Source organism: Alexandromys fortis, unplaced genomic scaffold (genome assembly GCF_014885135.2).
Source record: "Alexandromys fortis isolate MF-2015 unplaced genomic scaffold, M_Fortis_MF-2015_v1.1 scaffold_72, whole genome shotgun sequence".
In the NCBI taxonomy this organism is placed as follows: domain Eukaryota; kingdom Metazoa; phylum Chordata; class Mammalia; order Rodentia; family Cricetidae; genus Alexandromys; species Alexandromys fortis.
In genome coordinates, this window is record NW_026067969.1 from 1435369 (window position 1) to 1448342 (window position 12974).

The 12974-nt window shown below is 51.8% G+C and overlaps 1 protein-coding gene across 13 annotated transcripts in view; it reads right to left on the bottom strand.

Moving 5' to 3' along the window:
• Nucleotides 1-2035: 2035 nt before the first annotated feature.
• Ccdc187 (coiled-coil domain containing 187) overlaps nt 2036-12974 on the bottom strand; it is a 53172-nt gene continuing 42233 nt past the window's right edge. For 12 of the 13 annotated variants that reach the window (XM_050155086.1, XM_050155088.1, XM_050155087.1 and 9 more), the window contains 7 exons: nt 11794-11936; nt 10259-10347; nt 9971-10040; nt 7931-8043; nt 7480-7574; nt 7232-7308; nt 2036-6766 (listed from right to left, as the gene is read on the bottom strand). In XM_050155086.1, coding sequence (XP_050011043.1) covers nt 4773-6766; nt 7232-7308; nt 7480-7574; nt 7931-8043; nt 9971-10040; nt 10259-10347; nt 11794-11936 — 2581 coding nt within the window. In that variant the 3' untranslated portion in view covers nt 2036-4772. The remainder of the gene's footprint in view (nt 6767-7231; nt 7309-7479; nt 7575-7930; nt 8044-9970; nt 10041-10258; nt 10348-11793; nt 11937-12974) is intronic. The other variant, XM_050155081.1, reaches the window with a different exon arrangement.

Below are 12974 nucleotides of genomic sequence, written 5' to 3' on the forward strand. Positions count from 1 at the left end.
ATACAGACCAATTCATTCCAAAAACCAGAGGCAGTCAATAGGAAAGCTGAAGGTCAAAAACGTGTCTTAAAATTGTGTACACAGGCTGGGCGGTGGTGGCGCACCTAGGAGGCAGAGGCAGGTGGATCTCTGTGAGTTCAAGGCTAGCCTGGTTACTCTGGTCTAAGAGCTAGTTACGGGACAGGCTCCAAAGCTACAGAGAAACCCTGTCTCATAAAACCAAAACCAACCAAACAAAATTATATACACAGAAGAGTACATATTCCCTGACTGGGCCAAACCTCTTTTGTGCTCTGGTACCAGCTGGGAAGCCTGGTGCAGGATCTTAGCTGGCAGATCCCTGGAGCCATGTATCTACTGGGTGTACTAGACAAAAGTTAACTTACAGAGCAGCTCATTGGAGTTAAGGGGCTGGGATGCCCTCGAGGCCAGGTTAACTGTGAGTCTGCAAGGGACTGCACAGCAGGGGCCCAAAGGAATTTAAGTGGTCTGAAAACCAGCACCTAAGTGTGCAGCAGAGGCAGGGCGAGTCTGATGGCTTGGCACCGAGGGGCTTGCCCGTTCCACCTGTTTGTTAAATTTGGGTTCACCAGAGACCTTAAGCTGGTCAGAGAAGATCATACCTTACAGCTGGGAGTCTGAGCATGGGTGGGTGGGAGAGGCCAAGCCCTGGATGGATCTGCACTGGACTCACGTCCCTAAGGCTAGCAGGATGCTCACCTATCGGGAATCCACACCCACAAGGGGCCTTCTTCTCACCCAAGAAATCAGCTGCACAACTCTGTGACAATACTAATAGTCACTAATACGTACATTTTTAAAAGAAAACTATGGTATGTGAATTTTAATCCATAAAATTTGATTAGCAGCCCAGTAGTTGTGGTGCACGCGTGCCTTTTTAACCCCAGCACTTCAAAGGCCTGATAGAAAGTGTGGAAATACAGACAGTGCCAGCCTGTAATGGGCATGAGAGAATCTCACCCATAACTGCCAAATATAGGTGATCATTGGGCATTTACAGGTTGAGACAAAGGCAGATCTCTGTGAGTTCGAGGCCAGCCTTATCTACAGAATGAGTCCTAGGAGAGTCAGAGCTATTACACTGAGAAACCCTGTCTCCAAAAAACCAAAAAGGCAAAAAATGAAAACCATTTGGTTAGAAGAGTCCAGAGAGATGGCTCAGCAGTTAAGAGTACTTGTTGCTCTGGCAGAGGACCAGGATTTGATTCCCCAGCACCCATGTTGGTGGCTCACAGATGTTTGTGACTCTAGTTCCAGGGACTCAAACCCTCTTCTGACCGCTACAGGCACCAAGGCACACACATGGCGCACATACATCCATGCAGACAAAACAGACACACACTAAAATCTTTTTGTAAAAAGTTTTTAAAAGAGAGTAGAAGGGTAGGGGTGGTGGTGGGTGGGGGATGGGACTCACAGTGGAACACTTCACTAGTTCTACAATAGGCCTTATATTCCATCTCCAACACTGGAAATTAGTGGTAACAATGTAAGCTGAGCACCGCAGGCCTGTGCTACTCAGAAGGCTGAGAAAGGGGGATTGGAGGTCGAGGGAGGAGGGAGTTCAAGGCCAGCCTGGGCGTTTCCTAAGAACCTGTCCCTCCAGGTCTTAAGTTTCTTTCTCCAGGTGCTGATAAAAAGTAAAAGGGGCTTTTTGAGATGGCTCAGTGGGTAAAGGTGCTTGCTGCCAAATCTGATGACCTGAATTTGATCCACAAAATCCACGTGGTAGGAGGAGAGAACTGACTGCCAGTTGTTCCATGACCACACACAGACACTGAGGCACCGATACACATACAAGTAAATGAATGCTAAGTAAGTGAAGAGGGGCTGGGAATGTAGTTCAGTGTTAGCACATTTTCCTAGCTTGTGCTAAAGCCTTGAGCCAGTCCTTAGTACTGGGTGGCAGGGGCTATCTTGGCATATACAGAAATATAAAGATAAGAAAAGATTTTCTGAAGATAATTTCTTCATATTTTAGACTATTTACCCAAGTAGTTCCTTTATTTTAAAAAAAAAAAACTATATACAAAACAAAAATACAATATTACCTGGCTACTGTGTTAAGTGTTCTACTGCTTTCACGCGTGGAATGTCTCACGATCAGAGAACGACATTTCCCATGGTCATGAGCTGAGTGCCAGGTCAGCGACCCAGCCTTCTCATGGGGCACAAGCCAATGTCATCGGCACAGATTACGCCTAAGCACAGTCGTTGGGGATTAAAGTAAGACGTGAGTGAGGCTGAGGGACAGAAGGGGAGTGGGGGAGGGAGGAGATCAGGGCAAAGGATGAATGTAGTCCAAGTACATGATGCACTTGGGAAACAACGCCTTTATGAGATCCAGCAAACGTCAATAAACAGGGAATTAAGACAAAGCAAATAGTGGGTGACACATGAATAGATATGCACACCCATGTATATACAAACATGTACACACCATACACATACGTGCGCACACACGTGCTGATTTAAGACACCGGAAAGTAACCTCTAGGAGTTCCGACCATTATGTGAGCCCCATCCCACGAAATCCTTCTCAACCCTGATGCAGAAAACAGAGTCAAAAGCTGCTTCTTCTAAAAGACTTCTGGGTTTGTGTAAAAGCCTTTGGGGTGTGTGGCAACTCATGCCCATAATCCTAGTACTTGGGAGGCTGAGGCAGAAAGATTTACTGACTTTGAAGCTAACCTGGGTTATAGAGCAAAACCCAGTGATATAGAAACGCATACACACAGTGCCACTTCCCCAGGGTACTGAAGACAAGACGACAAAGCTGTATGAATAAGATGTACCAGGACACCCCCACCTGCATGGGGCATCCAGGCAGAGGAGTCTACAGGGGTTTCTAGTAAGAGATCCTAGAATCCCTAAAGATAGCCTATGCCTCTAATCACTCTGAGTCCCAGAAAAGCCTCCGAGGAACTAATAAAGCAGAGAGGTTTCCACTGTAGTCTGAGGCTGTGTGCCAGCACCCAGCAACTACAGTTGGTTGGGACAGCACTCGGCTACGGGGCTGCTAGGAGTAAGTGGCAGGCAGGCTGTTCTCCCGCAGGAACACAGCAGAAACTACTAAGGGAGGAGGTTTTCCCTGACAGAAGTCACTGCTTTAGTGGCCTGTCTTCACCCTATACGTACCCCCAAACTGTTCTGTTCTAGGGGACTGACTAAAGGAGCCCATCCCTGGGCTACTCCACTTCCTGTAGAGATCCTGTATCCTAGACTCCTGGTAGGCCCAACCCCCAGCTGGATGAAGCCCTTGGGCACTGCAAACAGATTTCCTCCTCTTGATTAAACCGGTGACTTTTTTCCACACAGCAAATCCTGCAGGGTTGGATCAACAAGTCCTTGGATGTGTGTCCTGAGGGAAAGCGGCATTCTTGTGAAGAATGGTCCACTGCTCCCTTCTACAAGAGCCACCCGTGTCACTTGCCCACACTCTCAATCACCACTCTGGTCATTCTGTCCTGGAAGGGCCCCAGGGAAGAAAGCAGGCAGTCTAGGCCTTTGTCTAGTCAGCCAGGCCTATTAAGGGACAACATGTCTTTTCGGGGCCCAGTCACTGTGTTCCTGAGAAAATTATTGTGTCAGAAAGTCCCATGAGAGCAAAAAAATCAAGAGCAGGAGAGACCCTCGGCCCCTGGGGACAAGCTCTAGGCCTTGTTTGTCAGGGGTGACGAGGTATCCGCTCCCCATCTCCATGGGATGAACAAATGTCCCCCAGTCAGAAGCACTCTGTTGGAAACAGGAGACATAGCAAGCTCGAGATGGGACAGAAGAGCTGGTTCAGTTGATAGAGCTCTTGCCCTGCAAGTATGAGGCCCTACATTCAGTTCCCAGAACCAGTGTTTATAAAACAAACAAACTGGACATAGACAGCTCAGCCTGTAAAGCCTTTGCCATGCAAGCCTTGTGAGCTGAGTTTGATCCCTAGAACCCACTGCAGAAGGAACCAATTCCCAAAAGTTGTCCTCTAACCTCCACACAGGGACCATGGCATGCGCTTACACACACGCATACACACACACCCTGCTCTTCCAGAGTACTCATATCAGGTGGTTCACAACCACCTGTAACTCCAGTTCTGGGCTTCTGACTCCCTCTTCTGGGAATCCAAGCACACCTGCACACATGTAGCAGATACATACCACACACACACACACACAAACACATACACGTCAAAGGTAGGTGAACATTGGGCATTCACAGGCTGAGACAAAGCCCTGGACAGTTCCTCCATGCACTCTAGTCACTCCCCCCTCCCCGTGGCCTCCAACACTAATTTTCCCCCTTGGCCTCACTGACTCCCACATTGCCTAATTCTAGCTGGAGCCTCTGACCTCCTGGGCTTTCCTTGGCCAGCCATTGGACACCACCCCATGTAGCCTTTGATTGTACATGCCTCAATCTCTGAGGTTAGGACCGCTCAAGAGCCTGATAGAAAGTGTGGATACTCTGCCCAGGGAAATACAGAGCCAGCCTGTAATGGGCATGATAGATTTTCATAAGATCAACAGACTGCTTCAGATAACCATCCTGCCAGCCAGAGGCAGTGTGAACATTCTGTATGACAGTCCACAATGAGGAGACCTGATCCCTCAAGTCAGGTTCTTGTATAGAAAGGATAGACAGACTGACAGACAGACAGACTGACAGACAGACAGACAGACAGACAGACAGACACACACACACACACACACACACACACACACACCACAGTCGCATGTCAGATGGCTATGAGTTCCTATGGCCTAGGGGCTGTCTCCAGGGGCCAGCCCTGACAGTGCAGCCAGGGAATCACATAAGATCCTCCTGCTGAGCTGGGTAGACACCACATCCACTGGCCCAGCATCTCCTGTCCCTGGAAAATCAACACAGGCATCAGAGGCAGGGCCAAAAGCCCAATCTCTCCTACAGAGCTGCTGTCTGTCCAACAAATCCTGGAGCGTGGGCTGGTTCTCTGTCCAGCAGCTCTGGCCTTCTGTCTTCGCACTAGTGTGTTTAAGGGATTCAGCCTGGCCACCGACCACTGAGGGCACTGGGCCTGCAGGCGGGCTTTCAGAGGGTCCAAACCAGGAGGGTGAAGATGTGGCTGCCCTTCTGTCTAAGAGGTGTTCTATTCCTTGCTGGTGCTCTGCACCCTCAGAACACTGCACTGCTTCCCAGGGTCTACCCTGACTGCCTGAGGCCTCTGCAAGATTTTCTCTGGCCGCACAAGCCATTGGGGATGGACTCAGGGGCTGAGCTGACAGTCTTGGGGACATCTCTGGGGCACCGACCACCCAATTACTCAAGGGAGGTATTGAACTTAAGTCATCCAGGCTACCACCGCACCCAGATGCTCCCAGGCAGTGCCCTGACTTCTGGGGACCCTGAAAAGGGGCTTCCTCCAGAGCCCCCTCAGATAAGGAGGACATATCCTCAGCAGTAATGGACATATCCTCTCCTAGGGTGTCCAGTGAGTCACCTGGAAACATGGCCTCCTCAGGCGGAGAAGGGAAGTCTTCTGAGCTGGGGTTGGGCTCATTTATGTCATTCTTTGCTTGGGGAGTTGGAGGAGGCGGAGGGAGATGAGCGTCCCTGTGGATGGAGGATGGAAGGTCACCACTGCCATAAGACAGCTCCTCATCCACAGGAGACAGTATTTCTGTCAGGAAGCCTTCTACAAATGAGGGACTGGCTACCTCTGTGACAAGAGGAGCTTTGTCCTCAGAAGGAGCCTTTGGGGTCATGGTGGCCTTAGGATCAGGCAAGGCCTGTAGGGGCTTCTTTTGTATGAATGGACCAGTGTCAGCATCCTGTGGTTCCTCAGTAGCCATGTTTTCTTTACTGGGATCTGTTTTTTCCGAGGTGGACGTGTCCAAACAGAAGGACAGTGGCAGAGTCGAGTCATTGGTAAAAGGGGTCTGATGTGGGAACACTGTCAAGGTGGCCACAGGAGATATTTGCATGGTTTTCCCTGTATTCGATGTCCCAGTCGGGCTTCTACAGGTTCTGGAAGCTTCTTGTTCCTCCCCAGATCCCGGGGAGGTATGAGTGGCATAGGACGCTCCATTGTCTTCCATGTCCAGGGAACCACGTGCAGGCAAGGAGCTCCCTGAAGGTGGCTCAACACCAGGGCTAGGTTCTTCAAGGTTCTCCTCATTGTTCTCATCCCAGATTTGGCTGGAGGACTCTGACAACTCGGACCCCAGTCTTGGAGAAGGGGCACGTAGGAATGACAATGGCCAGCCTGCCTGAAGTAAGTTGTACCCTGGCTCTAAGTCTCCTGCCACAACTGCCTCCTCAGAGAAGCCACTCAGGAGTCTGGTCCCACTGCCTTCCAGTTTCTGTAGGGTCACTGGACCTACATCCCCAGGAGCCCCCTCCAGCTGAGGAAGTCCCTGGTGGCCCCAGAAGGCAGGCAGGCCGGGTTCCTCCCAGGAATCATGAGCAGAAAGCTCCCTAGACCAGCTGGGGTCTGCATGCAGGGCATCTTCAGCTTCCAAGCTAGACAGGGATGTGCAGCTGTTAGAAAGATGGACGAGGGTGGCCGTGGCTTTCTGGAACTCCTGGAGAGATGAACAGGAAAGGCTACTTGCTGAGCCCGCTGAGGGGGTGAGGGATAAGGCAGGGGCTTCCGAAGACCCTGAGCAGCTTCTAGAAGCAGACTTAGAATGTGTGTCCAAGATGGCAGCAGGCTGGGATGGAGGGCTGTCTAGGTGCCAGGCAGGCTGTGCCTCCTCCTCGCTGGCCACAGGAGCTGCTGAGATGAACTGAATTAGGGAGTGGCTCACAGTTCCCACACCCCTCATAGTAGACTATCCCGGAAGTGGTCCCAAACCAAAAAGATGGTCCAATAGAAGACACTAACAAGGGCGCTAGTACAAGTTACAGTCGGTGCTAATGTGCTCAGTCCTTTGATAACCCTTAGGTAATTGTCCCAGCCCCTTCCCTACTTGTGGGTCATCATGTACCGATCCCTGAGTGTCTGGATTCAGTCTATACCACCTCAGTTATTGCTAGATCTGGTGGGTGGCTCTGTTTGGCTTGTTTTGAAGTTTTAGACTCAGACTGGGGGCGGGGAGGAGTCAGCAGCTTCCCCATCCCACCCCAGGCTGTATGGAAAAGCCTCATTTTGATCTAAGAACTGGTTTTGAATAGCCTCTAAGTGAAGACTTAAGGATCTCTGGATAGCCCAGGGGTGGAGGTGAAGGAATGGGAGTCTCACCTGGGGAAGCAGCCTCCTGGTCAGCTTCCAGGTGGGTGGAGGGGATGTCTGGGTTCTCCTGCTGACAGGTTTCTCTCCTGCAAGCACAAGGTGAAGTCCTGGCTGCTAGGGAAGGAGTCTTGCCTTCCCTTTGCCTTTGCCCCAGGGCTCACAGTCAGGTGGGATGGGGGTGGGGTCTGGGCACTAAGAGGTCCCATAAGCTGACCAAGACTGTCTCTCTCCATGCTTCGGTGCCTTACCCTACCCACCTTTGCTGCTCTGACTTCCAGTGTGCCTCTTCCTGGGGTTCCCCCTTTGGGCTTCTGGAAACATCCAGGCCTTGACTTGTTCTTTTTTCAGCCACCTGCAAGAAACACATTGGAAAAGTACGATACCCATTAGGGCCTCCCCCACCTCCTCTGTTGGGGATCAAAGGCTGTGCTTCCAGAGACAAAAGGGGTCCTTGAAGAGGGCCCCAAAGATCCCAATCATCAAACACCTCCTTCCACGCTGGAAAGATTTTCTTTCCGCTCAAGCATTGAGTGCGAGGTGAAACCCACAGAACCTGCAATTAGCAGAACCGTATGGAGCACCTGGAATGTCCTCTGAGCCCTCATCCCATGACAGCCTCGTGTGGCGTACAAGGCAGCCTCTGGAGGCCACACAGCAGGCCAGTACCCCTAGAGCCTGCAGACAGCACATGGCCACAACCTGACTCACTCTGGCTTCTTCACTTAGGGACTCTCCACACGGTCCATGCAAGCTCCAAGCATGGCTGTCTGTAGGCTGTCTCTCCACTACCCAGGCTGTACTGGGCTTGGTCTGTAGGTCGCCTATGGGACAAACAGACAGTGAATACTGGCATGTATAGATCTTGGTGGGGGGGCATTGACTACCAGGAAAATTATCTGAAAATTCAAAATGGATGCAAGACTGGACTGTGGCATTTGATTAGTGTGAGTACCTACAAGATGTGCTCATGTGTTTCCCAAATTATCCTGTTAGATAGTTAGTGATATGAAGTCCTAGGGGGAGGTGAAGCACATAGAAAAATCATTTTAAATTTAAATCCAGTTGGTGGCACCCACCTTAAAACAAAAACGTGGGGGGCAAAAGGAGGCTGATCTCTATGAGTTCCAGGCTAACCTGGTTTATAAAGTGAGACCCTTGTCTCAGAAAACAAACAAGAACTGTGTATCCCTCTTTCCAGCCTTTGGGGACCTCCCATGGGTGGCTGGGAACCTTTGCCAGGGCTGTTCCTCTCCTTGTCTCAGCACTGTGCTGAGGCCCTTTAGTGCTGTGAGGGACATGGGCACTCAGGCAAGGGTAGGCCTTGGCCATGGCATGGTCTTCCATAGCAATCTAAAAGACCAGCCAAGTGGGCACAAAGCAGGGCACAGCAGAGTCAGGCTAGACCTCTGTATTCCTAGATCTGAGTCCCGTCTAGACCATGGTAGACTTTTGGGATCCTGAGGCCCAAGGCCACTGGCCTATGGGACCAGAGCTATGTTGCCTTAAACTCTCATCCAGAGCCTGGGATGGAGGCTGAGGTTGCAGGGTCATTGCAGGTAGGGCCATGGACTCTCGAATGGCCACACTGGGGTGCTCCCAAGAACCTTGCAGGAACCATCTTTTGACTAGCGAGCAGCTAGCACCAATCAGACAGCTGAATCCTGGACCATTATTAACAAGCTCACCATCCAGGTGCTTCCGTCCTCAGTCTCCTCTCCTGCAGGGTGGGTAATGAGTGTGCTCAGCTCAAGAGACAACTGGCTCCCTGGGTGTGGTATAAGTACTGGTTGGCTTCAGTACGTGACAGCTAGCCTATACATGGCCACAGGGCAGAAGCCAGTGACATGAACCACGGTGAGGGGACTAACAAATGTCCACAGAGCCCTGAACAACAGCCAACAGAGATGTGGCTTCAGCAGACAGGAAGGCCATGGAAATGTCCTCTGTATGTCCCCTGCTCACCTTGGTCACCTGTGGACCCCTGGTAAACCCCATCTGCCCCCACCCTCCTGGATAATCCTATTGCACTGGGAAGGGCTTGCTTCTTTCTATCCTAACTGACTTGGAATTCACTCTTTCCAGCCCCAGATACAAAGAGTGCCTTGGTGCTGCAGAGTCTGACAAGATTTGGATTCTGAGGGTCAATGCTGAATAGTGGGTGGAGGGGTGGAGCTTCTGAACCTAGGGCTGCAATCCAGGGGTGGGGAACTTAGAGGTGGAATCAACTCACAGAGAGCCAGCCAAGCCACGCCACGCTCTCAATGTCAGCCCTAGGGCAACCCCCCAGGGTGAGAAGTTGACTCTCCTACCCCCTGAAGATCAGTTCTGCCCTCAGGGAGGCCTCAGGGCCAAGTGCATGGTTCAGAGAGTAAAGAATTTGATATGGATACAACTGGCATCCACTAATGAAGACGCTTCTGGCGGTGCTGGTTTCTAAGCTCTTGGAAACATCTAGATAAACCAAGCTACAGCTGAAATAGCCAGACCAAGTATTGTCTTTAATGTCCCCAGAGGAGTAGCTGAGTCACCTCCCACAGGCAATGGAGTTGGCCAGTCTTCTAGCCAGGAAAGAGTCTGTGGTCTCGGGAAGGGGCCATGAGCATCCGTCCTCTTCGGCTTTCCCTGGGGACCTCCCTGTCCCTGCTTGACTGCCAGACACCAGACTTGGACAGGGTCCACTGGATGTGGGGGAAGCTCCTGGAAAGATCCACACAGGGATGGCCCACAGACAGTTTCCAGGGGCATTACCTGGAAGAAGCAGTTCCTTGGCCTCCTGTGGCTTCAGCTGAGAGACTGGGTTAACATCTTTCTCGATGACCTGTGTCAACAAGATAGAAGGAGAGTCATGATGAGAGTCCAGGAGCCACCTGGGGACAGATCTCCAAGGACTAGGATGATCAGGGCCACCAGCACCATGGGCGCTAGCTCATGGGCACCCAGGAGTCCCAACCAAGATCAAGCTATAGACTAGGAGAATGGTATGGGAGGTGCCAAACCAGCAGGGCTGGGGAAAGGGACTTCCTGAGGGTTGCATACGGGAAAGGCTGAGTGTTTATGATGTTCGGAGTCCAGGGCGCTCGAGTGCAGCAGACCAGGGGGAGAGACACAAGGCTGTTTTCCAGGTCCTGAAAAACACAATTCCTGGGGTCTAAGGGCGAGAGTTCCATGTCGCCTAGGGCTCCCGCTGCTGCTCCCAACACCCTCCCCTCCACACCTGCCTTATATTCCAGTCATAATGTTGTCTAGTTCTCTGCCCCTGTGCCCAAACCTCTTCAGCATCACCAGACATTGATGCTAGTGTCTGGGGGGGTGGGTAACTCCACCCTGTGTCCCCCAGACTGTGTGCTTAAGTATTCTGGGGTGCTCAACTCATAAGCTGCAAACCTGGGAACGAGAGCTTATTTGTAAGAGGGCCTTTGCAGATATAATTTAGAATCTCTAGACAAGCTCATCTTAGAGTTGGGCAGGTCGTAACTCTAAAAGAAACGGGAGAGGGCTGCTCTTTCAATTCCCAGCAACCACATGGTGGCTCACAACCATCTGTAATGGGGTCTGGTGCCCTCTTCTGGCCTGCAGGCATACACACAGACAGAATATTGTATACATAATAATAATAAAAAAAAGAAACGGGAGAGGAAATGGACACAGGAGAAAAGAGACAGGCACAGGGAGACAGAGTCTGGAGACAACCTTAGATCTGGGGAACATCTGGAGCCAAAAGGAGCTAGAAGGACCTTGTCCTGGAGCCTTTGGAGGGAACACAGATTTTCCCCTTCTGGTCTCCAGAATGTGAAAGCACACATTTGCTTGAGTCATTCAGCTTGCAGAACTCTGAGTGGCAGTCTCCAAAAATGAATATCACATTTATCTCATCATAAGGAAGAGACTGAGGTCAGGGAGGGGAGGAACATGGTGGAGGCAGAATGGAGCACAGGCCAAGTGGTCACACCAGCAGACTGTGGATTGATGGAGGCAGAGGGTGCACCCTTATTTTCCTGGATTCTTCCTTGGGGGACAGAGAGCAAATCTACCAGGCCACAGCAAGATGGGGAGGGACAGCCAGGAATCATGTTAGACTGCTTCCTATTATGTTTCTGCCCTGAACCGGGAAAACACTCCCTTTATGCCAGGGAAGGGCATGCTCAGTCTCAGTCCTTGCCTGGCAGCAGGGGGATATGGCTCAGCCTCAGTCTTTGCCTGGCAGCAGTGGGACATGGCCAGGCCTTGCTGCTGACAGGTTTGTGTTCTGACAGCCCCAGGCCTGCAGTGATGACCGGTCACATTAGCTCTGAGCAGCTGCTCCTCTGCAGCAGGAGAGCCTGTCTGTGCAATTTCCCATGACATCCCATGTTCTGCGTCTCCGAGTATGGTGAGGGGTGGTCCAATGGGCACTCTGCTGCAACTCAGATGTGCCCAGGGAGGCCTGGGTAGCCCAGGTCACACACTGGCCTGTTGGCCTAGTATGTAGGACTGTCTCGCCCCAAGCTTAATGTTGCCCCCACAGAAGGCTGGCGCCGACAGATTGAGCGATTATCTGTTTTTGGCTGGTCACTGCCGCAGCCCTGGACTACCTTGGCTGTCATGTCCACTCTCCACAGATGGGCTTCCAGTCCCCGGTGTGACACCTGCCCACTTCAGCCTCCGAGGCTGCAGGAGCTTATCTGCAGCTGAAGTTGTCTGGGGAGGTGCCACTTCCTTCTGCTCTGGAGAAAGGCTGCAGGACAAGACACAGCAGACTAGATGTGAGTGGACCTCCAGCTGCTCCAGCCAGGGTGCCCATCCCTGACCACAGGACTCAGCAAGTCCTTGTCCCTAGAACCACCTTGAGCAACTGGACTAGTGGCCAAGCAGAAGACAGGGTCTTGGTCCCTCTTCACTCAGCAGCTTCCCAAGCAGGGCCTGGGCCTCAGATGGAGCAGCTGCTATGGGGCATGGAGGGGGCCTAGGAGCTCTGGTCCTTTCCTTGTTGCCTGGGCCCACCATCGTGTGTGAACCAGTCAGCCTGCCTCTTAAGGTCCTGGGGACAGTCCAGAGGTTAAAAAGGGAGGGCTCTGCCTAGGGGCAGCTTCTGGGTCCTGGCAGTTTCACCAACATCAAGTGCTGTAGGTCCGTTCATGACCTGGAACAGGCATGCTATCCTGGCCCAGTCTGCACTCTGCTGACAGGCACAGAGAGGAGGGTCCAGAGTGACTGTTCTTGCCAAGGCTGTTGAGAGGTACCAGAGAAAGCTCTAGAAGATCTTCTCTCTTGCAGGCCAGCCTGAGGGAGGTGATTCCATCCCCAACCCCACCCTCAAGGTGGAGGAAGGAAGCCCAGGAACTAATCACTAGGGCCTGGGGGGTGATAGCCTTCCCAGGACTGGCAGTGGGTGCCTGGGGAAGAGAGGACTACCAGGATGAGAACCATCTACAGATCACTCCGCCCCGACAGTGCCGCTGGGTGGAGCACAGTGTTTCCTGCTGTGGACTAGCACTTTAACCGTAGGCAGGCTGTTACATTTGTTTACCCTGCGTCTGTTTAATGTTGTAAAGATATGCTGCTTTTATCTGTGCTGCGTTTGTTCAGGTAAAGATGCGTTGCTTTGTTGGCCTAAGGAACTTGATTACTTGATTGGTCTAATAAAAAGCTGAGCTGCCAATAGCAAGGCAGTGGAGGGATAGGAGGGGCTGGTGGACAGAGAGGGGAGAGGGAGGGATGGAGGGAAAGAGAGAGAGAGAGAGAGAGAGAGAGAGAGAGAGAGAGAGAGAGAGAG